Source organism: Panthera tigris, chromosome A1, assembly GCF_018350195.1.
Source record: "Panthera tigris isolate Pti1 chromosome A1, P.tigris_Pti1_mat1.1, whole genome shotgun sequence".
NCBI classification, from domain to species: domain Eukaryota; kingdom Metazoa; phylum Chordata; class Mammalia; order Carnivora; family Felidae; genus Panthera; species Panthera tigris.
This window is the reverse complement of record NC_056660.1, coordinates 28,348,545-28,373,241: the sequence shown is the minus strand read 5'-3', so window position 1 is coordinate 28,373,241 and position 24,697 is coordinate 28,348,545. Positions and strand designations below refer to the sequence as shown.

The 24,697-nt window shown below is 37.7% G+C and overlaps 1 protein-coding gene across 2 annotated transcripts in view; it reads right to left on the bottom strand.

Moving 5' to 3' along the window:
• VWA8 (von Willebrand factor A domain containing 8) overlaps nt 1-24,697 on the bottom strand; it is a 366,248-nt gene that overhangs the window by 285,243 nt on the left and 56,308 nt on the right. For both annotated transcript variants that reach the window (XM_042977303.1, XM_015538962.2), the window contains exons 5-9: nt 13,194-13,361; nt 8,641-8,805; nt 8,244-8,293; nt 7,167-7,275; nt 4,862-4,966 (exon numbers count right to left, since the gene is read on the bottom strand). In XM_042977303.1, the coding sequence (XP_042833237.1) occupies nt 4,862-4,966; nt 7,167-7,275; nt 8,244-8,293; nt 8,641-8,805; nt 13,194-13,361 (597 nt within the window). The remainder of the gene's footprint in view (nt 1-4,861; nt 4,967-7,166; nt 7,276-8,243; nt 8,294-8,640; nt 8,806-13,193; nt 13,362-24,697) is intronic.

The window sequence follows — 24,697 nt, the reverse complement described above, 5'->3', positions numbered from 1 at the left end:
TCAAATAAATTTTGACCCTTTGCTTTCTTTCCTTCTTTCTTTCATCCTTTCTTTCATTTTCATTTTTCTTTTCTTTCTTTCTTTCTTTCTTTCTTTCTTTCTTTCTTTCTTCCTTTTCTTACCTTTCTTCCTTTTCTTTCTTCTTTTCTTTCTTTCTTTCTTTCTTTTCTTTCTTTCTTTCTTTCCTTCTTTCTTATGTTGCAAATGTTATTATGCTTGATGGTGTTGCTGATTTCCCTAAGTCTATTTTCATTTCTATTATGCTTTTCTCTTTCTCCTGTTCAGTGTTATTGTCTTCCAGTACTCTGTCCTCCAGGTCACTGATCATTCTTCTTCTCTAATCTACTATTTATTCTACCTACTGTATTTTTAATTTCAGTTATTGAGTTCTTCATCTGATTGTTTTTGGTTTGTTTTCTATCTCTTTGGTAAGGGTCTCACTGATGTCATCCACTCTTTTCTCAAGTCCAGTGACCATCTTTATGAACATTACTTTAAATTCTCTATCAGGCATATTACTTATTTTCATTTTATTTACCTTTCTTGCTGTGATTTTGTCCTGTTTGTTCATTTGGGACATATTCCTCTGTCTACTCATTTTGTCTAACTCTTTGTGTCTGTTTTCATGTGTCAGGAAACTCAGCTACATCTCCTACTCTTGAAAGTAGTGGCCTTATGAAGAAGATCTATAGTGCTCTGCAGTGCAATGTCCCCTATTTACCAAGACCTGGCACTTCAGGTGTCTCCTATGTGTGTTGTGTGCACCCTACTGTTTTGGCTGAGCCACTTTTGCCTTCAATCCAGTCATTTGCAATGTGTCTTTTTGCCTTGTGGGCAGGGTTGGATCCCTGTGTTGTTAGTGAGCCAGCCTGAGGCTGCCTTGGGCTTGATTTGAGTCAGACCAGGGATTTGCCAGAGATGCAGTGGCACCAAACTGCAAAGTGCTTTCCCTGTGTTGTCCCTTGAGAAGCTTTTGTCGGTGGGCAGAGTCCGCAATCAACCAGATGTCTGCCTCCAGACCATGACTGGGACTACAGTTGGACTAGTGTGTGCGATTATCTTCTCCTCTCTCTAGGGCAAGAGTCACTTTGGAGTGGTGCTCACAGTTGGGACTGCATGCACACTGCCATCCTGTGGCACCACTTTGGGTGTGCTCTGGCCAAGGATGCACTGCAGGGGTTGTGTCCGCAGAATGCAGGACCTGGGTGCACTCTTAGCAAGTTAGGCAGGGCATGTTGGTGCTGTGCTGGTTCTTAAAGATGGCCATGTATCTAGGCTGGGAGGGTGGGGGAAGAAAATGGTATTTGCCAGCTCTTTTGTTCTTGAGGAAGTCTCCCAAAGATCCCTACCCCTCCAGCATGTGCTCTGAAATTGGCAAACAAATCCTCCCATATACCCCAGCATTTTCCAAACTGCTGTTTCTATGCTGTATCTCTGTGGGGCTATTTGTCATGCTGTTTCTACAATGGTGGGGACTTAGATTCCTATCACCCTCCCAGAGCTGAGCCCACAGATTTTCAAAGTTCCACGTGGTAAGCCCTGCTAATTATAAGAACTTGCAAAATTCAGCCCCTCTAGTTTTCAAAGCCAAATGTTATGGAGATTCATCTTCCCTTTGCTGGTCTCCCATGCCTGGGATGCCTGGTGTGAGGGTCTGCTCTTTTCCCTTCTTTTGTGCCCAAGACATCCCTCTGTTCCACAAACAGTCCCGCCATTTAGCTCCTGACCACATCTTCACCCTTCCTATTCACTTCAATGTGCTCTCTTCTCTTCATTTAACTGTGGATAGTGTGTTATCCCAGTCTTTGGGTTGTTTTCTGGGTTACTTACACGAATGTGGGTGTTATCTAGTTGTATCTGTGGGACAAAGTGGGCTTAGGATCTTCCTACTCCACTATCATCACTGGAAGTCTAATTTGTGTGACTAGTTTTTTAAATAAGAGCTCAGAAGCACATCGAAGTGGCTTCTTTATAAAAATAAAGGCCTTGGTTCATAACTGACTTTTCTAGGCACTGAATATCTTCTCAGCTCTGTCATGAAAAAGTTTACTTTGCTTCATTTTATCAGCCCTTCCCATGACATCTTCTTCATCCCTATCTACCTACCATTGTTCTCCAGGCATTGGGCATTGTGCTGAGGGGCAATGAGGGAGCACATCTGGAATCACAGCCTTTTTCATCAACACTAGGTGCTCTATTCAATGACCAATGCCAACTTAGTTCAGATGTTGATTAAATCAAAGACGAATTCTAGTTCTTTTTGTCAATGTCTAGAATAAACTTAAAGTGAACTATATGGTTATATTTTCTCCTTGCTTCTTTATGCTTTTCATTTAGATTCTATCCCCAATGATACTTCTCAGCATCTATGGGGAAGAACTTTTCATTAGTTTTATTTTTTTATTGTTACTATTATTGTTATCATTATTGACATCACCAATAAATGAAAATAATGTTTCTTTGGCTAGCTGGTATGTGGGAAACACCTGCTGAAGTACCTAGCATCTACTTCCGAGTTCTTCTCACTATTAGTAGCTGCATAAAGAATACCTCTTTCTGTACTCCCCTTGTAGATATTGGAATAAGGGAGAAACAAATACCACTCCATTTGTGTAAGGTTGTAAACTCCTGGCCTCCAGGAAACGAAGGGCCTATACACAGAGCCAACAGCTTAGTGTTCACATTCTACCTACTCCTTAGAAACCTGCTCTTTGAGCCAAACTGCAAAAGAAAAACAAAAACTGTCTGTTGTAAAAAGCAATTTGGGTAAGTCAATAAATTCCTGCCAGGAGTTAAACCCATTTAAATATATAGTCATAAGATATATATTGTGATTGGCCCTTTAGAAAACACTACCATTAACTATACAATGAGGAAATTATGGCATCTGTATTTTGAAAGAAAATCAACTCTATATATTATGAACCACTCTGACAAAAATAAGAACTTCATTAATTTAAATGACAGGTCTACAAGCAATTTCCATAGTTTTATATAAAGTCCTTACTTTTCAAGTTAATAATTTAAGTTACAGGCAGATAAATTTTAAGTGTTATATTCGTTTAATTTTTTTTTATTTTGAAATGAGTTATAATGAATATTCACTTTGTAAAATTTTTTATCTTGAAATAATTTCAAACTTACAGGAAAGTTACAGGACAGTTGTAGAAAGAACTTCTATTTTGCCTTCACTCAGATTTTTCAAAGATTACGATTTTAGCATATTTATTACCTCCCTCTTGCCGCCAGCATCCCTAACACACCCATTATAATTGGTCTTTTTCTGAACCATTTAAGGGCAAGCCACAGATATGATGCTCCATCATCCCTGAATATTCTAGTTCATATTTGCTAAAACAAGAATTGTGGCCAACATATTCACCACATAAGCTTCCAAATCAGGAAATCATTTTAATAGAACACTGTCATTCAATCCACAGACCATATCAACTTTAACCAAATGTGCTAACAATGTCATGTTTTCCTATCTGGTCCAGGATCCAACACAGGATCACATGTCATATCTCTTTAGTCTCTTTCAATCTAAAGCAGTCTTTCAGTTTTTCCTTTTCTTTTATGAACGGGACAATTCTAAAGAATACAGGCCTCTCATTATGTAAGAGGGCCCTCAACCTAGGTCTATACAATACTTTCTCATGGCCAAATTCATGCAATGAATTCTTATCCAGAATATCCTGAAATGAGGCTGAGCCCTTCTCAGCTCAACAGTCAAGAGACACATAATGTCGATTTGTCCTACCTGGTCAAGTTGGTATTTACTATAACAATGCCATTTTTTTGTTTTGTAGTCAAGTGAGTATTTTGGTAGGAGATATTCTTAGATTACATCAATATCCTATTCTTCATAGACCCTCCACCCACCAGTTTTAAAACCTTTGATGACTCCTACCTAAATCAACTTCCACACTGGTGGCTGCCAAATGGTGACTTTTCTGCATTTATTCATAGGTGTTCTATATTAAGAAGAGATTTTTCTTCTCCCCCTTTATTTACTCATTTGTATCAATATGAACTCAGGGATTCCTATTTTGTTCAATGGTTTATAATCAATTGCTATCTTTGTTTATTTTCATGCTAAAATTGTCCCACATTTTGGCCAATGGGGGCCACCTCAAGCTGGCTCCTCTGTCACTTTGGTATGTCAACATCATTTGTTAAACATTTCCTTACTTTTGGGCACAATAAGATGATCCAGGTTCATCATGTACTTTCCCTGTGCTGAGCCTTGAACCAGCACTACTTTCTAGGAATCCTGATTCCTTTTAGGAAGTGTGGTATTTAGAAACCAATGTCTTGGCACTTGGTATGATCATTGCCACTGGAATGTCATAGTTTTCAGGCCCTCTTAAGGGGACAGAGCTAGAAAATATGTGTCTGTATATTCATACATACACAGTATCTATATCTATTACTCTGCTTATATATATTAAAATATTTTAAAAAAAAACATGAGTTCATACTGATTCCTCCAATTCCAATCTAACACCTCAGGGGTCTTTCTTTTCTTCTCCCTTTCTATGCTTATAAATTCCTTTCCCAATGGTAAGAAACATAGCTCTTATAATCCTCAATTTATTCACTCATTTCCTCAATTGATTTACTCATTTTTTCAATATAACCAGTCTCCCAACCACAGCAGCCACCTCTGTACTTGCTTCCCTGTCACTGGCATGCCAGTGGCTCCAGGACTAGAAGAAAAAGGGAAGGAAAAGTAAGGGAAGGCATGGGAAAGACAGAAAGAGAAAAAGAAGGAAAGAGGAGGAAGAGAGAAATGGAAGAAAGGAAAAGAAGGGACAAGAAGAGAAATGGAAAAAGAAAGAAAAGTAAAGCAGATACTTACTTTTAAAACACCTTCCACAGCCATTTTCCCTTCATGTCCTAGTAAGATAGTGTATGGATAAAGCCACTGGATTGCATGTTTTATTGACATCATAGGAAAGGAATCCTATTTAGGAGCAAAAATACACAGGCATGAAGAACATCCAAAATAATCACAAAAAATTTATCTGAAATGCATATTTGACATATATGACATATCCAAAATGTATATATGATTATAAAAAATAACCAAGAGGTTTCTCATATTTTCCACAAGTCCACAAAAAATATTCATTACTCCCTCTTCTTTTCCTGTTCCACACCCTTTCACTGGGTAAGCCTACCCACCCCCATCTTTCAGCTACCATCTATCTGTTAATGGCTCCCATGTCTCAGTATCTGGTCCTGAGCTATAGACTCGAATTCTCAATTGCCCAAATGTGACCCTTTAGATATCCCATTGACCTCCATTCAACATGCCTGAAACTACATGTCTGAACATGTTTTCCTACCCTATTCATCCCAAAGTACGCTCTTCACTTGTATTCCTTGTTTTTTAATGTTTATTTAGTTTTGAAAGAGACAGAGTGTATGGGTGGGGAGGGGAAGAGAGAAAGAGAGACAGAATCTGAAGCAGGCTCCAGGCTCTGAGCTGTCAGCACAGAGCCTGACACGGGGCTTGAACCCACAAGCAGTGAGATCATGACCTGAGCTGAAGTCGGATGCATAACCGACTGAGCCACCCAGGCGCCGCTATTCCTAATCTGAGTTAATCACATCCACATTTACTTAGTTTCATAGTTATAACTACAAAGTTAGAAAGTGTTTATTATTCTCAAAAGTTTTCTCCAAGTTAAACTGCTTTCCCAACAGGGACAATTAGAGAAATTTCAGCATAGGTTGTCCTGTAGATGATATTATAGCATTTCTGTCAACATACTGAAGGGTGTGATAATGGTTCTGGTTATGCAGAAGAAGGTCTTACGACTTTTTCCAAGTTGCATACTAAAGTATATAAAGATACTGATCACAATTTACTTTCAAATGGTTCGGAAAAGAGAGAGAGAGAGAGAGCAAACAAATGTGGCAATATGTTAAAAATTGGTGATTCTACTTGAAGGGGTTATAGATGTTCATTTTACTGTTTTTGAACTTTTATTTTTAGATTTGAGAACTATCAAAGTAAAATGTTCCAAGCAAAAACAAAAAGAACAAAAAGCAGATGTGATAAAAAGGAAGAGAAAAGCTGTTCTAAACACAGAGGACAGTGCGAACAATACCTGTGAAACCTAACTCACTGAGTCTCAGGAAACCTAAATGAATAGGAACAAAAGTTTAAAAATAAGTCTCTTGTCTCGGCAGTATCCGTACTACCTGGGATTACGCTCTCCTTAGCACAGTCTCTCACTGACTGTTACAACAGTTTCCTATTTGGTCCGTATGCAACCAGGCTCTCCCCGTCCCTCCTCCCTGCCCACAGAGGTATCTTCCTCCAACATAGAACTGATTACTCCACGCTTCACCTACTTAGTAATATCTAACAGGCCACTTCCTCCACACCATGAAATCCAGACAACTTCACTCACCATGCAAAACACTTCACGATAAAGTTCTCACCTCTCTCTTCACCCTACACGCTTGCTCTAACGATACAATTTATCATTCTTCAAACATACCAAGCCCGTTTGTGATTCAACACCTCTGTGCATGCTGTTCCCTCTGCCTGGAGGGCATTTCCACCAATCCTGACACGACCGTCACAACCTTTGTTAAACTGTAGTGGACAATGTTTACACTCTACCAAACACCTCAGATCTGTTTTTATCTTTTCGGAGCCTCCCACCTTTCCCTTTCAACAGCTAGCTGCTGCAGGGCTTTTAAAGAAGACTACTTTTGAACTCCCAAAGCCAGCTTTGCTCACAGCCAAGAAAGCAGCTAGTGCCTGGAAATTTGTGTCCCTTGTGATGACCCACTGACCAATGACTGCTGGTGCCTGAGTGCGAAAGCCCCAGCTCCCTGCCTCAGGCTGCAGGCCGCCTCTGCAGGCTCCTCAGGCCTCTCCAGGCTGAGTCATCCTTCTCTCTGTGGAGTTTTTACCTGAACTGCATGTCTACCTACCTCCCTCCTAGGCTATGAGCTCAGTAAGGGCTCACAACACATTGCTGGTCTCCGTACAGTATACTGCACGGCATGGGTGGGCGAATCTCAGGTCTTGTAATATTTTTAGAGGAATATGACAAGGCAAACTGAAATGATGAATCCCCAAGGATTTTAAGTTCTCTTTGCCACATTTGGGTATACAAGTCATTAATTTATTTTATACATACCAGGATTTGAACTGCAGCTGGTAAACTATCTAAAGGAAAATCTGGAAGTCCGAGAGTAGAAGATTCTTGGGAACAGAGAGTGGTGGCAAAGGACAAGAGCTGAGAGATTCTAGGGGAAAAAATTAAGTAATGTTAAATGCTATTCTAATAGTTTTAATGCATAAAATGCATTCACTTGTTAAACATAAAATAGCTGAGGCATCTTAATTGATATAAAATGACATTTACTATTAAATTCTTTTTTAAAAAAAATTTTTAATGCTTACTTATTTTTGAAGGAGAGAGAGACAGAGCATGAGTGGGGGAAGAGCAGAGAGAGGGAGACACAAAATCCAAAGAAGGCTCCAGGCTCTGAGTTGTCGACATAGAGCCTAACATGAGGCTCGAACCCACAAACTGTGAGATCATGACCTGAGCCAGTCAGACGCTTAATTGACTGAGCCACCCAGGCACCCTGACGTTTACTATTAAATTCTTAAGAAACAACAGCTTCATATTATAATATTCTGTTTAAAACTCAGAGGCTGACTAGATACACAGACATATTTCTTAAATCTATCACAACATGTGAGGTTTTTCACAACCTGGCCCAAATTTATCCTGCCAGCCTCACCTCCCTCCCTTCTCAATCCAAACCTGAACCCCAGCCACCAGGAGTTTTTTATAGCCGCAAGAACAAGGCATACACTCTCATATCCCATGCTTTAAAAATAATTTCTTAGGATTCGTTAATTCCATTCTTTATATGGCAAAAGCCTACTCATTCTTTAGGATGCTTCTCAAATGCCAATGCCTTTTTGAAATTACGGCCCTTACTATATAATGCTAAACTAATGTATTCTCATATCTTTAAACTCTACTAGATCTTGAGTTTCTTGTCTCCAAAGATCATGTCTTATTAACTTTATCATCAGCACTTACCACAGTTACTAAAAAATTCTTCAAAGCATAGTTGTTGAATGGATGAATTAATCAATGTGCAAAACAAATAAACAAATTCAATGTTAAGTGTCCAGATATTTATATAAAAGTGTGTGCGTGTGTGTGTGTGTGTGTGTATGTAGCAGAAATACTTACTTCTCAGCAGAAACATTGGCTCCAACTGAATATAACAGTTTAAGTTGGTCCTAAAATAACACAGAAACATACCAAATCAATAAGGAATGTAACAAATCAAAAGCAAATTTTATAGACACACTTCATACTTTTAATTAAGCAGACACTATGTAAGTAATAGCAAAAAAAACACATTGTTTGATACGCATCATTTTCTAAAAATTAGCCTTTTTAAGCCCATCAGATAAGTAATGCCCCAATAATTTTTCTTCTGAATTTCCAGAGATTTTCTTTACCCCATATCCTTTTCTCTCCATTAACTACTGAGAGGGACATACAAACCTAGTAACATTTTTATAGTAACCAAATACAAATAGACAAACTGTTTAAAAAATAAATTATTCTTGTTTGTACTTACCTTAAAGGGTAGATAATAAATATCTCTGGCCTGAAATCGAGAACGGAGCGGGGGGTCTAAGGGATTCCCAGAGTACTTAGGCACTGGCAAACCCAAGGCAATGACTCGGAAGTTTTCACTAACTCGAACAAGCTTCCAAGCATCCAACTCTGTTTTGGTATGATCCTAAAAGAAAGAGATCAAAACTCACAGCACCAATGATGCAGATTACCACTGCAAGAGCTGCCCGGCTGCGGAATTTAGGCCCTGACTGCTGAGTAAAGTGTATCTGAGAACAACCTCAAGACCAAACCATCAAGGAAGGAAGCAAAGTCAAATCAGGAGAAGGGTGCCAGGGAAGGCTCATGACATGAAAACTGGTGTTGAACAGACAAGTAGCTAACACATCAAGGAACAAAGAAAAATGTGGGTCAGACCTTCAAGCTGTAGTCATTAACACAGAGAAACTGAGTGAGGAGAGTCAGAAAATATACTGGTTCAGACTAGAGAATGTAAAAAGGTAGTCCTAGACAGACTTACCGCTTACTGGCAGAGAAGAGACTGCCCCGTGGACCTCAAATAGACAACTACATGTATGGGTACATTTCTGCCAAGGCATATTAATAATAACAACCAACATGTGCTGAAAACTCACTACACGGTAAGTACTTTCAAAGAATTTTACTCATTTAACTTTTATCAGAATGCAAATAAACACTTAATTCCTTTTTATGGATGAGCAAACTGATGTTCAAAGGAATTCTATAACTCCCCATTGTCCAGCAACTAGCATATTTTGGAGTTGAGAATGGAAATAGCACAGGGTTTGGAGTGATAAATCCTGGCTCTAGCGCTCAGCATAAACTCTAGTGAAGTGACCAAGAGCATTTTATTATACCCTCTGACCCTCAGCTTTGTCATCCATAAAGTGGGAATAATATCACCAGCATTACTATGGCCATTATAAAAACTCAACTTGACAGTGTATGTGAAAGCAACTGGTCCACAGTAGGCACCGGTTAGATGTCATGCCTTCCCTCTCTGCCTGACCCTATCAATGGCTCTTCACTGTCCTCAGCTGTTGGAACTTATAAAGTTTATAAGAACATGTACATGTTCATTCTGAGAGACAAGTCCTCAGTTTCCAGTATATCTTCAGGGGGTCGGGGGATGCAGCCCATATGACAGTGTAGAAACTCTTAATGGACACTCAAGGCCCTTCCTGGCTGGATTCATGTCCGAATCTCCTAGTCTCATCAACCACTGCATAGCCACCCCCTAGCCTGCCTTCCCCAACCCTGTGCTCCAGTTCATGTCACAATGGTGGCTCTCCAGACACACCATGATACTTCACCAACACTGCCCCACTTGCTTGGAACGCCTTTCCACTTCGCACAGCAGAAATACAAGCGTCATTTAAAGCTCAGCACAAAGAACATCGTCACTAAAATGGGCCTCTTTCTAACCCCTCCCTCCATCAGAACCATTTTTGTACCCCTCCGCTCTATCCTATGCAAGCTTCTACCATTATGCATGTGTGCACTGACTTCTGTTCATTACCACCTCATGCTGGATCCAGGCTCATGAGAGGACTTATTACCTCTTAAACATAATAGGACAAATGTTTTTTGATTGCATGAAGTAATTTAAAACATAACCAAACGTATGACCCCACATTTAATTAACAGGACTAACAGTGATACTATGTCACATGTGCTAGAAAACAAGAGTCTGGATCTAGACCATCTGAAAAGCCAAGAGTGTAATCTTCAGAGAGCTAAATATTTTTATTTTCCACTTACCCAAAAATAATAATCTGGATATAAATGAAATTTATACAGACTGATTATATCCGTTTTTCCATAATAACAAAATTCTACTACAAACACCTCTATGAAACCATTAACATTTTGAGACATTCAAATTTAGTACATTGAATCTAGCTAGAAATAAGTGGGACTTAAATGGTGTTGAAATCCTTTTATCATAGAAATTGTCTTAAGGTGGTGATGTTCTGTGAAGGGATCTTGCCTATATTCTATGACATTCCTATGAGACAGATTCTATAAATATAGAAATGACAATTATGAATTAAAACTATGTATTTATACTGATATTTACATTGGGAAAAACAATGTAATACATCCTTCTCAATAATAACAAGCACTCCTTGTATACTAAAACCCTCTTGACCCCGTATCTCAAATTCTTACATAAAGTAAAATGTTCAATAACTCTGCAAAAATTCTCACACAAAGAATATATGAAACTTTTATTGTGAAGTAACTTCTATACTTAAAAAAAATCCATTTCTGAATATGAAAGCATTTACTAAATTCTAAATCATTTACTAAAAATAACATGTGCACATAACGGGGCACATGTAAGTGTCTGACTCTTGATTTCGGCTCAGGTCATGATGTCATGGTTTGTGAACTTGAGCCCCCATCGGGCTCTGAACTCACAGTGCAGAGCCTGCTTGAGATTCTCTATCTCTCTGCCCCTCCCCTGCTTTCTCCTGTGCTCTCTCCCTCTCTCAAAAATAAATATTTTTTTAAAAATCTATTAAAAATGGGAAATAACTAAAAAAATGGCAAATAACTATACAGGGGCAAATAATAGTTCTTTTATAATTAGAAAGTATCTAAAGAGAAAATGTCTTGCATACACCAATATGAACCTACTCTAAAAGTAATAAATATAAATTAATATATTTATTTGAAGTCATTTTATTTGTAAAATATTAATTAAAATTTAAAATAAATTTAAATAAAGAATCATCTTTTAGTAAATTAACTACAGCAATATGAATGAATGAATAAATTTAACTTTTCTTACCAATTAAATCCTCAATTATCCCCTTCTAATTATATTAGCATGATGCCATCTTCAGATAGAGGTACAAAACAAGACAACTATACCGCACAATGAAAACAGCATCTAGAAACTCCCATAAACAGTAAAGAAACAGTGCTAAAAGGATAGCAAGACAGATTTCTGAGAAAACAGACTTGCACAGTGGAAATCAGAAAGAGATATTTCCGGTCCTGCCAGCCTTGGAGCAGCAGGTCAATCAGACCCTCTGGTGTCAACACATATCATTTAGTGCCTAGTGTGTCCTGGGCTTGTATTAGCTGTATCTACAAGAAACATAAGACACAGATTCTGCTCTTCAGCAATCTGTAGCCAACTTGGGGCAATAAAATTAGCATACATATGTATTTCACACATGACAGCACAGGTGTCAGAGAGACTCTAAGTCATGGAATACAGAGGCAGAGCTCTCGGTTAGAGCAAGGGCTCTATGAGCCCTTTTTTGTCCTTTTGTGACGTCACGTGAAGCCCTTCTCCAAAGCCTCTAAAGGGCCCCACACTCTCTTATTGTTGCCCTTTTTGTATCAACTGGCATCACAGCATTTAAAGTATTGCACTTATCCATCCATTCATTCAACAAATAGTTATTGAGCATCCACCAAGTGCCAGGCATTGTTCTAAGAGCTTGAAATAGCATCAGTGACAAAAAGCCCTGTCCTAGTGAAAGTTGCAATCTAGTGAAGGGAGGCAGTGAATGAACTAAAACATTGCAAGTCAGTAAATCATGTAGGATGTCAGAAGACTAAGGCAATGAATAGAGCAGGGTCAGGGAGCATGGGGGCAGAGAGGACAATGCAATGTCAAATAGGAGGTGAGAGCAGACTTCATCAATAACGTAACATTTGAGCAAAGGCTTGAAGGAGTATAGAAGTGAGCCAGGCAGATATCTGGAGAAAAACCATTCTGGAAGAGCAAAGTGACTGGCAAAGCACTAGGAGAATGCCTACCCAGCAGGTTTAAGTTTTAGTAAAGAGAATACTATCAGCTGGAGTGGAATAAAAAAGGATAGCAGGTGATAAGCCCAAAGAGGCAGTAAGAGCCCAGATCAGACAAGACCCTATTCTCCATTGTAAAACTTTTTTCATAGCGAGGAGAGGGTTTAGAACAGAGAGGTCTGACCTAATCCGTCCCATGTTTTAAAGTGATCACTGACTGCTGTGGGGCAGCCAGAATGAAATTGGGGCTTTTTAAGAGGCTCTTACAATTATCCAGGCATCAGATATGGATAGCTTGGATCATCTAGGTATCTTTTAAATATCATATTCAATTCTGGCAATATCTCCTGGAGTTTGAGCTTCTGGAGGGCAAGAACTACACTTTATTCAGCTGTCTTCCCAGCACTGTCTAGAAGCCATTAGACTTTCAGTACATAGTTGTTGAAGGACAGAAAAGGAAGGTAGGAAAGGAGGGAAAAAGAGAAGACAGAATTTAAAGGAGAGGGAAAAAAGAAAAAATAGTTATTACATGGGCAAAAAAAAAAAAAAAAAAAAACTAAAAATCTGAGAGGTCGTCTAATATGATCTGCAAACCGAAGAACCTTGTGAAACTGCAAACTCATGACCGTTAACTACAGCAATTCACCACAGACATGAGCCACCTGAACACTGTCCTCACTCTGATACAATCATGTCTTTCGCAACAAACAGCACCATCCATAGCTCAATAGCCAAGATAAGGGAGCCAGAGTTTTCTTTTCTTACTTGGAGAAGTTTGTCGTAACGCTCTGCAGACATTAGGAAGCGTCCATCTTCAAGCTGCATCTCCCTATTTTCCAGCAAGTTGTTCAAAACAGGCAGAACATTCCTCTCCGCCTTTTCCAAGCCTTCCAAAACGAGAGTTCTGCCTTCTGTGGCTGCACGAACCGCACACTATTTCCAAGAAACAAAAGCAACATGAGCATATTGAAGATTCCAGAGCATGGCCTAATTTTACTTGTAATGCAAATTACACTTGTGGTCGTTGTTATAGGGACCAGGAAATCAGGAAAGCTGGGTTCCAGACCTTGATTTTGCTTTATCTGCCCATGTGATCTTAGGCAAGTGATTCTCTAGTTTCACTAGTTATAAAATGGAGAGATGAGAAGAAATGATCTCTGAGGTTTCTTTCAGCTGCAACACTTTAGACATATGCCTGGTGAAATAGACAACTAGGAGCTGTCTTTGAATCAGTCACATAATTAAACAAGAAAATGAATTCCTTAACTAGAACAAAGAAATGAAGATTACAATCTGGGGTATCTATCCCATAAGCTTCTGGTAGGATCAAATCAGGTAGGTGAGCACTCGCAGGGATTGTGAGCTTTTAAACAGAGTCACCAACAAAATGAATTCAGCTTTAGTGTAATGTTCAATGCTGACAACATTACAAACTTACCAAACCAGAAAGAGTCAGGTTTTACGTCAGACTGGTTATAACCATAGTCCTGTAAGTCTTCCATGTAAAGTTAAAAAAATTAGTAATAGAGAAAAATAGGAAATAAAGTGGGTCCCAAATGGTAAGAGACAGGAAAACTATAATACAAAAACGTACTAAAGATGTGAAAAAAGTATCTTTCTTTAATTGATAAATGCTGAACAAAAAAGAAAAAAACTACTTTTGGGTCAAAACCCTTGAAAATCTGATTTAAGAAAAAGAGGAAGAAAACCTCAATGACATTTCTCCTGCTCATTCAACAACAGGCAGAGGATTAATGTGCTAAATGTATGTTCTCACTCTCTCCTTCAAAGTCTCCTTCCTCGGCATCCATGCCACACTGCATTCTCTTACAAAACTGTTTCTCTTTTTCTGCCTGTCCATTGCATATAGGTAATCCAAGAATCACAGCTTTAACCCACAACTCTTCTTACTCTATGAGGTCTGGCCTGAGTAATCTCACTCAGTAACAAAGTTCCAATCACCTTTATGCAGATGATTCTTTAATCTTGAGCTCCTCCAAGCTCGACCACAGTCCCCCCATCACACGGATGTCCCCAACCACAAGCTCACCTCAGCCTCCCCTGTGCAACACTGAGCACATCATCTTTTCCCCCAAATCTGCTCTTCCTCTCATACTTTCTATTTAAGGTGGGAAGACCATTCACCCATGCCAGGATCTTTGATTTCTATCTTACCTCCTGTATTCAATTTATCACCATGTCCTTGATGATTTATCTTCTTTAATATTTCTTGAACTCATCCCTTCTACCACCTCTCTACTTCAGGCCCCCCCTTACCTCTCAGATCTCCTCCCTACTAAGTCCAAGCTCCCCAAGAAATTTCCTAAGAAATTTCTCAAACAGCAAAGCATTGACTTTCCAAGTGTGGAAAAGAAAACAGACATTGTTTAATCAAGCATTGTTGCAACAAAATGTTGAATTTTACAATGTATTGTAGAATTTAGTTTATGTAAGATATTTATGTATTATTTAAAAATATAAACTTTTAGGGGCACCTGGCTGGCTCCGTTGGTTAAGCACCGACTTCAGCTCAGGTCATGATCTCATGGTTTGTGAGTTCAAGCCCTGCATTGGGCCCTGTGCTGACAGCTTGGAGCCTGGAGCCTGCTTCGGATTCTGTGTCTCCCTCTCTCTCTGCCTCTCCCCTGCTTTTGCTCTGTCTCTCTCTGTCTCTCAAAAATAAATAAACATTAAAAAAATTTGCTTAAATACAAACTTTTATGAAAACTACATTAGACTAAACATGATAATCCCATTAAATAACATAAATTCATGCATAATCCTTCAGAATTATAATTATCACATATATTTTAATTCTTTTCTACCAAACTAGCCATCTTGTGGTAATACCTTTATTTAAAAAAAAATGCATGCATATAAGTGATATAGTATTTCCTAAAAAACAAAAATATAAGAATCTCATTTTTGCCAGCTGCATAAGAGACAAAACCATAGAAATGTTTTTGGAATTAAAAATAAAAACATAAACTACTTCTTATAAAAATTCATGTTTCAGCTAAGGTCTCAATTAACCTTTCTTTCATGAGAATCTATTTACTCCAAGAAAGCATAACTTGCAATAAAAGAGAAACAATTACAATTAAGCTATCACAACCTGTGGCAATATTCTTTTAAAAAGTTTTATCAACCTTTGTTACAAGACAGGCTAAATTCTGTATCTGACTTTTAAAAACTTCATAAAGATGAAAATACATGTTCTCTGACATAAAACTAGAAATACAGATATCAAAATTTAATGGTTTCCCAATTGTGGGCCAGGGAAGACAAAGTCTAGACAACATAAGACAACAACAAATACTGCTTTTATTCACCTCAGGTATATTTTGGTTTCTTATGTACAGAATCTTTTCAGAGAGATGTGGAATAAGCTACAGTGAAAGACCAGAAACAGAAGCCAAATACATAAGGAATTCCTTTCATCTGCTCTAATGGATACAGGTGCTGTGACCATAAAGTTGAGAAAGTAGTGATAGATGAAAAAAGAAAATACTATCTAAAGACCTCTTGGAAACCTGACAAATGCTGTACCTCTTCTCCGAGTAAAATGCATGAACGAAATATATATGTATATGGATACAAAATATGTATACCACGGAAACCGCAAGTTAAGAACCTCTACTATTAAAAACTGATAGAAAATCCCCATAACAGTAACTACTGGAAACAAGAATCATCAATGGATGGTAAAATTAGTGGGTAAAAGTATGACGAGAAATGGAATATTTGTAGAGACTCAAAGAGACAAAGGGAAAAATAATGCAACAGTGGAGGAAGCTGGTAGTTACCACCTTAACCAAGTGATCAAAATTAACATTACCACTAAAGAGATGTATCAATTTCACGTACTAAAGTTTTAATATAATGCCCTGAGAGGGATACAACATCACTTCTACAGTATCCTTACTAAAAATGCATGATCTCAATCAACTCATGAGGAAACATAAGACAAGCCCAAGTTGAGCAACATTCTACAAAATGACTAGCCATGAAAAGAAGGGAGAGGCCGGCTGCTGCCAGCTGGGGACAGTGTGGATGATGGTAGCCTTTTTTTTTTTTTTTTTTATGAAGCAAGAAATTGAACACGTTCAAATGGTGATGAGGAAGAGCTGGTAGAGAAAGACAGAAAAGAGAGTGCATAATTACTGAAATAAAATTGAAGAAGTTGGTACTTGATGTTGGAGATAGTTTGATCCAACTACTGAAAGGGAAAGTGGTTGGGTCTCTACAGAGTAGTAACTGGCATGTATGTATCAAGTTCTTCCATTTATGTTATTTAATTTAATCTTCATGACAGTCCTCTTAAGTACACAATATCAGGGTGCCTGGGTGGCTCAGTCGGATAAGCGTTGGACTTAGCTCAGGTCAAGATCTGAGGGTTTGTGAGTTTGAGCCCCCCACTGGATTCTGTGTTGACAGTTCAGAGGCTGGACCCTGCCTCTGATTCTGCATTTGGGTTCTGTGTCTCCCTCTCTGTCTGCCCCTGCTCCCCTGCTCTGTTTCTCTCTCTCAAAAATAAACATTAAAAAAAATTAAAGTACACAATATCTTACCTAGTTGTTCAAGTGAAGACAGGTTATACAGCTTGAAAATGGTAATGTTAAAATTTTAACCTATCCTTAAGTGATGGAGAAATGGAGTCGATGAAGAAGAGGTCAATGAATAATGCAAACGCAGATGATTATAACTTCGGAGTTTAGTTTTACTAGGCCTTGGAATTTGTTGTGTGCCTATTTAGAAAAACAAAATCTGCACAATACATTTATACACACACAAGCGATTCCATTCAACTCAAAGTTTATGTGACTCTGCAGCATGTCCTAAAGACTTCTAGAGGTAACTACAATCACATTTCCCCAAATTCATATTATTTTTCAAATCAATTGTGATATTGTGATATAATAAGAAATATATATTTGGTCTTCATCCCCAGTTCCTGCTGCAGGCTCCTAAAACCCTTGGAATTTACTGAGTGATAGGGGTGAGAGGAGTCTTTTTTATTCAAAATAAACCTCTTTCAAACACATCTGAGTTTATGCAAATAAGACATATCCTGAATGGCCCCTAAATAGCTTTAGGGTTGGGGCTGGTTGCCCGAAAAACCTACCATATAGTTTGAGCTGGAACTTTAGGCCCCAGCCCCAGAGAGGCAAGATTTAATTAATCACTAATGGCCACTGATTTATTTAATGAGTCATGTCTATGTATTGGAACCCCCTTAAAAGCACTACACAGTAAGATTTGGAGAGCTTCCAGGTTGGTGAACACATCCACATGTGGGGGGGGGGGGTGGCACACTGCAAATGCCACAGGGACAGAAGTTCTTACGCTTAGGACCCTTCCTATCTTCACCTAATGCTCTTCTTCATCTGGCTATTCATTTCTATCCTTTACTATGTCCTTTATAACAAACCAGTAAATAGAAGTGTTTCCCTCAGTCCTATGAGCCATTCTAGCAAATTATTAAACTGGAGGAGGGGGTTGTGAGAATCACTTACATACAGCCCAACAGTCAGAAGTATGGATGACTCAAACTTGTGACTGGCATCTTGAAATGGGGCCAGTCTTGGACTGACCCCTAACTTGTGGGGTCTGTGTTAACTCCAGGTAGTTAGTGTCCGAATGGAATTAAATTATGGGATACCCAGCTGGTGTCTGCAGGGAATTGGAGAACTGCTTGGTGCAGAAAACCCATGACTACTACTACAAATCCTAGTGGCAGTACGTTGTCAAATCAAAGAAATCTCTGGAACCAAGTAGCAGTGAACTAGTCTTTTGCCTAAATTTACCTAGAGAAAGAGGTGGTTCAACATAACCCATTATTGTACTATGATCCCTATGTGATGCAACCAGTAACTGACACTTCTTGATAAATTGTTTTGAAAATATAACAAACTCTAGTTTAAGCTTCTTTTTTTTTGTTTGTTTCACTAACAAAATTGTTTTTTTTATTTTACTTACAAAAAATTACCTAAGTTCTTTCTTTCCCCAACTAAATATTAATGTAAGAAAAACGAATCAGGCAAGGATCCAGTTTCTGACAGTGCCTTCTAAATGTCTCTAACTTCCCCTTAATAATTCATTAGAAACACTGCCAGGAAGGTCTGTAAAAGAATAAAGGGGAGACTTTAATTTAAAAAATAGATGAAAAAAATGAATACACAGGCAAATGAACAGAATAGAATAAAATGGTATGATGTAGTATATGTAGAAATTTAATGTGTGAACAAGAAACACTGGGAAAGGAGAATAAGGGGTGAGAGATTCTTTCATGTGAATCCTGTGTACCACGTGCATTTTTTTTTTTTGCCTGATCACATGGACTACCTTTTCCATATTTAAAACCTAGTTAACGAAAATTCTTAAAGATTTTAATATATGAGAAAAATGGCATTTCAAAATAGTGGAAATTAGGAATTTGGAAAAGGAATCCAAATGAATTAAAAAATTTAATGGTAAATGTAAAACTACATAATTACTACATGAAAACATATGACTTTTTAAGTAATATTAAAGCACAGAAATTCTTTCTGCTAATTCAAAAGCAGATGCCAATAAGAAAAAGACAAAATTATTACATTAAAATTTTTACATATAGTAAACAAAAAAATTAAAACACAGACTGAAAACTTAGAAGAAATGTTTGCAACATATATAACAAAGGCCAAATAAATGTTTAATATAAAAAGATTTTTTCAGATTATTAAGAAATGAATAGAACTGCTATAAAATACCAATGAACATCATAATAAAATATTTTCAATTTCATTGGTTAACAAGGAGCTACAGGGTAAAACAAGATGTTTTTAGAACTTCAACCTGGCAAAGATTTAAGAATGATAATATCCAGTGTTGGTAAGGTTAGGAGGAAACTGGCATTCTCATTTGTGGTTGGTCTATGTACAAAATGACAACCTTATGGAGAATAATTTGGCACAATATTTTAAAAAATGTAAATGGCTATGTTCATTAATCCAACAATTCTATTTCAAGGACTTTACCTTAAGAGAATAGTCAGGAAAATATACAGTGATACATGAAAACAATTTTATAATTGCAAAAAATCCCCAAATGCCACTCTAGAGGATTGGCAAAATATACCTTAATAAATCAATAGGATGGACTACTACACAGCTATCAAAAATAATGAGTTAGCCCTATCTTTACTAACCTACAGAAAGGTCCACAATGTGTCATATACTGAAAAGGCTATAATCCCCTGTCTAGGACTAAGGAATAAAAGAAACAGAATAAGAGAACTATGTAATTTCTTACCTAATTACTAAACCCCAAGTAAATATGCTTCTTCTTTTAAGAACCTTATTTTAAAAGCCCTTAACTCATAAGTCCATGGGATGATTTGGGGAAGACAATCACAATGTTCTAGAGATGGAACATTTGTTTCTTCCATTAGCTCTATTACAAATCTCTGATAAAATGTGAGGAGAGGACACTACAAATTCGCATTGCTCAACTTCAGCTAAATCCTCACTACTATTTAGAAAGAATTTCCTTCACATCCTATAAAAGTTATTGCCAAGCCAAGCTGCCAGTCTTTTTCAACTCTTTCACATGATTTTGTCCAGTACTTTCCCATGATGATTAAAGTCATCTGAATTGAGATTCCATGACTTTTCTTCCCTCCATCACACAGCCCCTCTGTGTCCTCATCTTTCTACTCTACTCTGATTTCTGTTCTTGACAATCACTCCTCCCCCCAACCCCCTACCCTGGCTCTAAGACTACCTCTACCTACATTGAGCTTAGTGGCAGCCCCTCCCACCTCCTCCAAAATCTTCCACCAACTATGACCTCTTAATTGCATTTTCAAATTCCTTCTCTTCTACAAACATGTCTGTACTTGAATAAACCTACAGTCTCCTGATACCTCCTAAGATCCTCTCTTCACATTCAAGCCCCTTGAAAAATAGTCCACATACACACTGCCTCTAATAAGCCTCCATTACCCTTATTTTACTCAAACTGTTCACTTGCAAGCATTGAAAATCAAACAGCCAAAAATCAGGTATTTTCTTGATCTTCATGTTCTTTTTCCAACCCTCTCCCCTTGATCTTATCTTATGCTTCATCTTCTGCCTTAAACATTTATTAAGTAGGTTTTCCCCTCTGCCTTTCCCCAGCCCTTCCTCTGACTCCTGTTTTCTTATAAAAAAAAAAAAAAAAAAAAGAAGAAAGAAAGAAAGAAAAGAAAAGAAAAAAAGCAAGCATTTCCCAAGGCTCTACCCTTAACCTTTTCCCCTCCTCTTTTCTCATTTGTTACTTCATTGGCAAAGACCTAGCCTACTCCCACAAATCCTCATTCACTCATCTAGTACCCAATATATGGCAGGTGCTATGTTATGTGCTACATCAACTAAACAGCAACAACAACAGGTAACAGTTGTTTCATTTTCTTTATTTCCTTATTCTTGAGAAATATACTGTGAGATCCTAACCTTCCTCCTGAGCTCTACACTCCCATTTCCAAATATTGCTTTTAACATCTCCATACAGGTGTTCAACTCAACATGCTGAATCAAATCATCACTTCTTTCCTAAATCAGGCCTTTTTCCTGATGTCTTTTTCAATTAAAATTTCATTGATTCTTCTGCCATACAGAATTCATTACTTCTCATGTCTCAAACAATGTAAGTGTAACCTCTAAATATCTCATGCATCCATCACCCTTCCCATCCACAATCCACCATCCCAACAGGAGCCTTCATTCACTTCCTGTTCGCTTTACTAAAAGAGTCAATTGGAACAGGCACCATATCTCAATATCTCTCTAATTCTCAGTTGTCCTAAAGATGATGGTATTTTACCTGCTGGAAGTGAGAAACTGAATCATGCAATCTGTAAATTCTATTTCAACACTAAGAACTATGATTGCACAACTTACCTCAACATTATTAAGAATATTATTTTTGGGGCGCCTGGGTGGCTCAGTCGGTTAAGCGTCCGACTTCGGCTCAGGTCACGATCTCGCGGTATGTGAGTTCGAGCCCCGCGTCGGGCTCTGTGCTGACTGCTCAGAGCCTGGAGCCTGTTTCAGATTCTGTGTCTCCCTCTCTCTCTGACCCTCCCCCGTTCATGCACTGTCTCTCTTTGTCTCAAAAATAAAAAAATAAATGTTAAAAAAAAAAAAGAATATTATTTTTAAAAATCCTAAGCTTTTTTCTTATTAACTCAACGTTAAATTATTAATTATTTTACACACAATTTAAGTGGCAATGAGAATGGCTACTATAGGACTATAGGAGATAGGACTATAAGAAGAGGAATATAAATGTGTAAGAGTGGTATTTTTTTTAAAAAAAGAAAAAAAGAAAAAACTTATCATGCAAAGGATCACCCAAGATTTTTAACTTTCTTCTCAACTTGCCCTGTATTTACGTGGTTATAGACCCAGTATATATATGCAAATTAAAAATTTTTAATGTAGGCAAGAACACTGGCTAAAAGGAGAAAACCTTATGAAGATGCTTTTTAGTAACAAAATCTGAATCACTGAATTTATAGAAATTATGCTAGTTATTAATTCAGTATCATCTTGCTTCCTGTAGCCTTCCTTAAAATAGTCTATAGAATGATGAAAATACTTTAATAAGTACTGTCAAACTTTATTAATACAATCTCATCACATCGGTGAAGAATGTTAAACACAGCTACATAGGAAATCCATTAAGTAATAGTACATATTGTACCCTGCTGTCAGTCTCAAACTTAATTGGAGATGCATGAGAAAAAAAAAGATTTTACAAATTTTGCGCCCAAGAAAGATCCAAACATCTTACCGTCCTTACACTGGTGCCCTCTTTGCCCTCTGTTTGCTCAGCACATATGTGAGGAACCACAATGCTGAAGTTTTCCTAGTTCTCCCATATGCCTGTTTCATCTCCCTAGCAAGATTCTCAGGTCCTCAGGGGGTGAGAACCCTGCCTTTTATGTCAGGCTGGAGCAAAAGTGGCTCACAGAGGGCTTTTAGTGTTTATGGAATAAAAATGTAATGGCTCAGTTAAAAGATGCTGTTATGTAAGTTTAGGAAGAATTTTTATATGAAGGATAATAGTTATCCGTGCCCACACTTGTTACAAGAAGAGAACAGAACAAGTTTAACTATCAGCAGGAGAGATTTAGGCTACATATTTCAAAATTTTTCTATACAGATTTTTAAATAAAATAATTGTGGTATACTTTTTCTCTTGAAATCTAAAAAAAAAAAAAGGGAGCAATGCATACATATTTTATGTAGAGTGAATACTTGTGATAGTTACTCAAAGTAGAAAATACATCAACCATAGAATCCTTTCCTGCCCTTCCAGCTACAGAACCTCCAGAGACCTAATTTCCTCAAAGAGAAACCAGAAAAATGCAGCAAGAATCCTTCTGGACAAACCATCTTATATCACAGCTTTAAACAACCCAACACATAGGCATGAAGGGTTTCAAGATAAAAGATGCTGTATGACCTAAAAATCAAAAACTGTCTAAGCCCCTGTTCTAGATTTGCTTCTGATTTGATACAAGACCTCAGGCAAACAATTAGTCTGGAGGTCTGTGTCCTCATTTACTAAATGAGAATATCCTCAAGGGGTACGGCACAATGTCACTATTTATGAAAGAAAGCAGTACTGGAAAAAGAAATTTAAAGCGATCGAATCTATAAATAGAAATTATTATTAATATAGACATAATTCAATGAAAATAGACTCCAAAGGGTTCCAAATGACTCAGAATGGCTACAGTGTAACAGCACTGATGAAGCCAAAGAAAAACGAAAACACTTACATTTTAGGTTCTTTATTTTAAAGTATCAGAATAGGATCAAATTGGTTTTTCACTGCTCTACCACTTACAGGCTGTGGGTAATTTAGGTTAGTCCCTTACCTCTCTGAGCCTCCACTTCTTTCTAAAGTTACACTATTTGTGGTGCTTATTTCACAGATTATGGGGAAGACTGACCATAACCTCTGGCTCACAGTAAAGCTTTACAAAATGATTAGCTGTTATTACTAGCAATACTATAATCCTTGTAGTCATTGTGGCCATTAGCAGTATCATCATCATTGTTCTTTCAGGGAAACAGTATATGGTACAAAAGAACCTAAACTTTGGAATTGGACAGATCCTGGTTCAAATCCCACCTCTGCTATTTATCAGTTGTGTGACCATGGCCCTCCAAGACTCGGTTGCTTTACTTAGAAACGGGGAAGTCACCTCCCTCCTAAGGATGTTTTGAGGATTAGATGCAGCAAAATGAAGCACAGAGGTCTCAGTAAAAGTTGTTTTTATGCCTTGATTTTTATATTTTATTTTAAATTCCATTATAGTTAACCTACAGCGTTATATTATGTGCCTTGATCTTTTTAATGACTTACACAAATCTGCCAAGCAGTTAACATCGTATAAGTGCATAAAAATTGGCCTGAGCAAGATGGCAACACGGTAAGAAGCAGAGGCCTGAGTTCTAACACAGAGGCCAGAACATAGGGAGACCTTTTCCAACAATCCAAGTGACAATGAGAACATATTATAACCATATGGTTACAAAGGGCCTAGGGCAAGTAACAGAGTTCGGCCACTCTCAATAGCCTTGTTTCTGTAGGTGATGCCTTCCAAATTCCAGATAGCTTATTTGAAATAAATATTTATTTGGAATACTAAATACATATTTTATTCGGAATACTTCATTTATCAATGAACTTCTGAAATACAACTTTGTAATTTTAACAGTGATTACGTGGGGAAAGTGGCTTCAGCATCCACAAATAGGATTAAGTTGACAAGTAAATGTTTTTCCCCATTTGCTAACATAAGTAAAATGCATTTTCACAAAATAGAAATCTTATTTTCTGATCAATAGCACTGTTACTCAATTTATTAGGAATTGCTTTCAATGACCTACAATGTTTAGGCAGTGCGTTATAAAAAGGTTAACCCTAATTTTTTCTATTAAATAAGGGAGACTCTAGAATAAGCCAAAACAGAAGAGACTACATTAAAATATTATATGATTGTTGGGGCGCCTCGGTGGCTCAATCGGTTAAACATCCGACTTCAGCTCAGGTCATGATCTTGTGGTTCCGTGAATTTGAGCCCCACATCAGGCTCTCTGCTGTCAGCATGGAGCCTGATCCAGATCCTCTGTCTCCCTCTCTCGGCCCCTCCCTTGCTCACATGAGCACGCACTCCTTGCCCTCTCTCTCTCTCAAAAAAAAAAATAAGTAAAAAATAAAAAATAAATTTT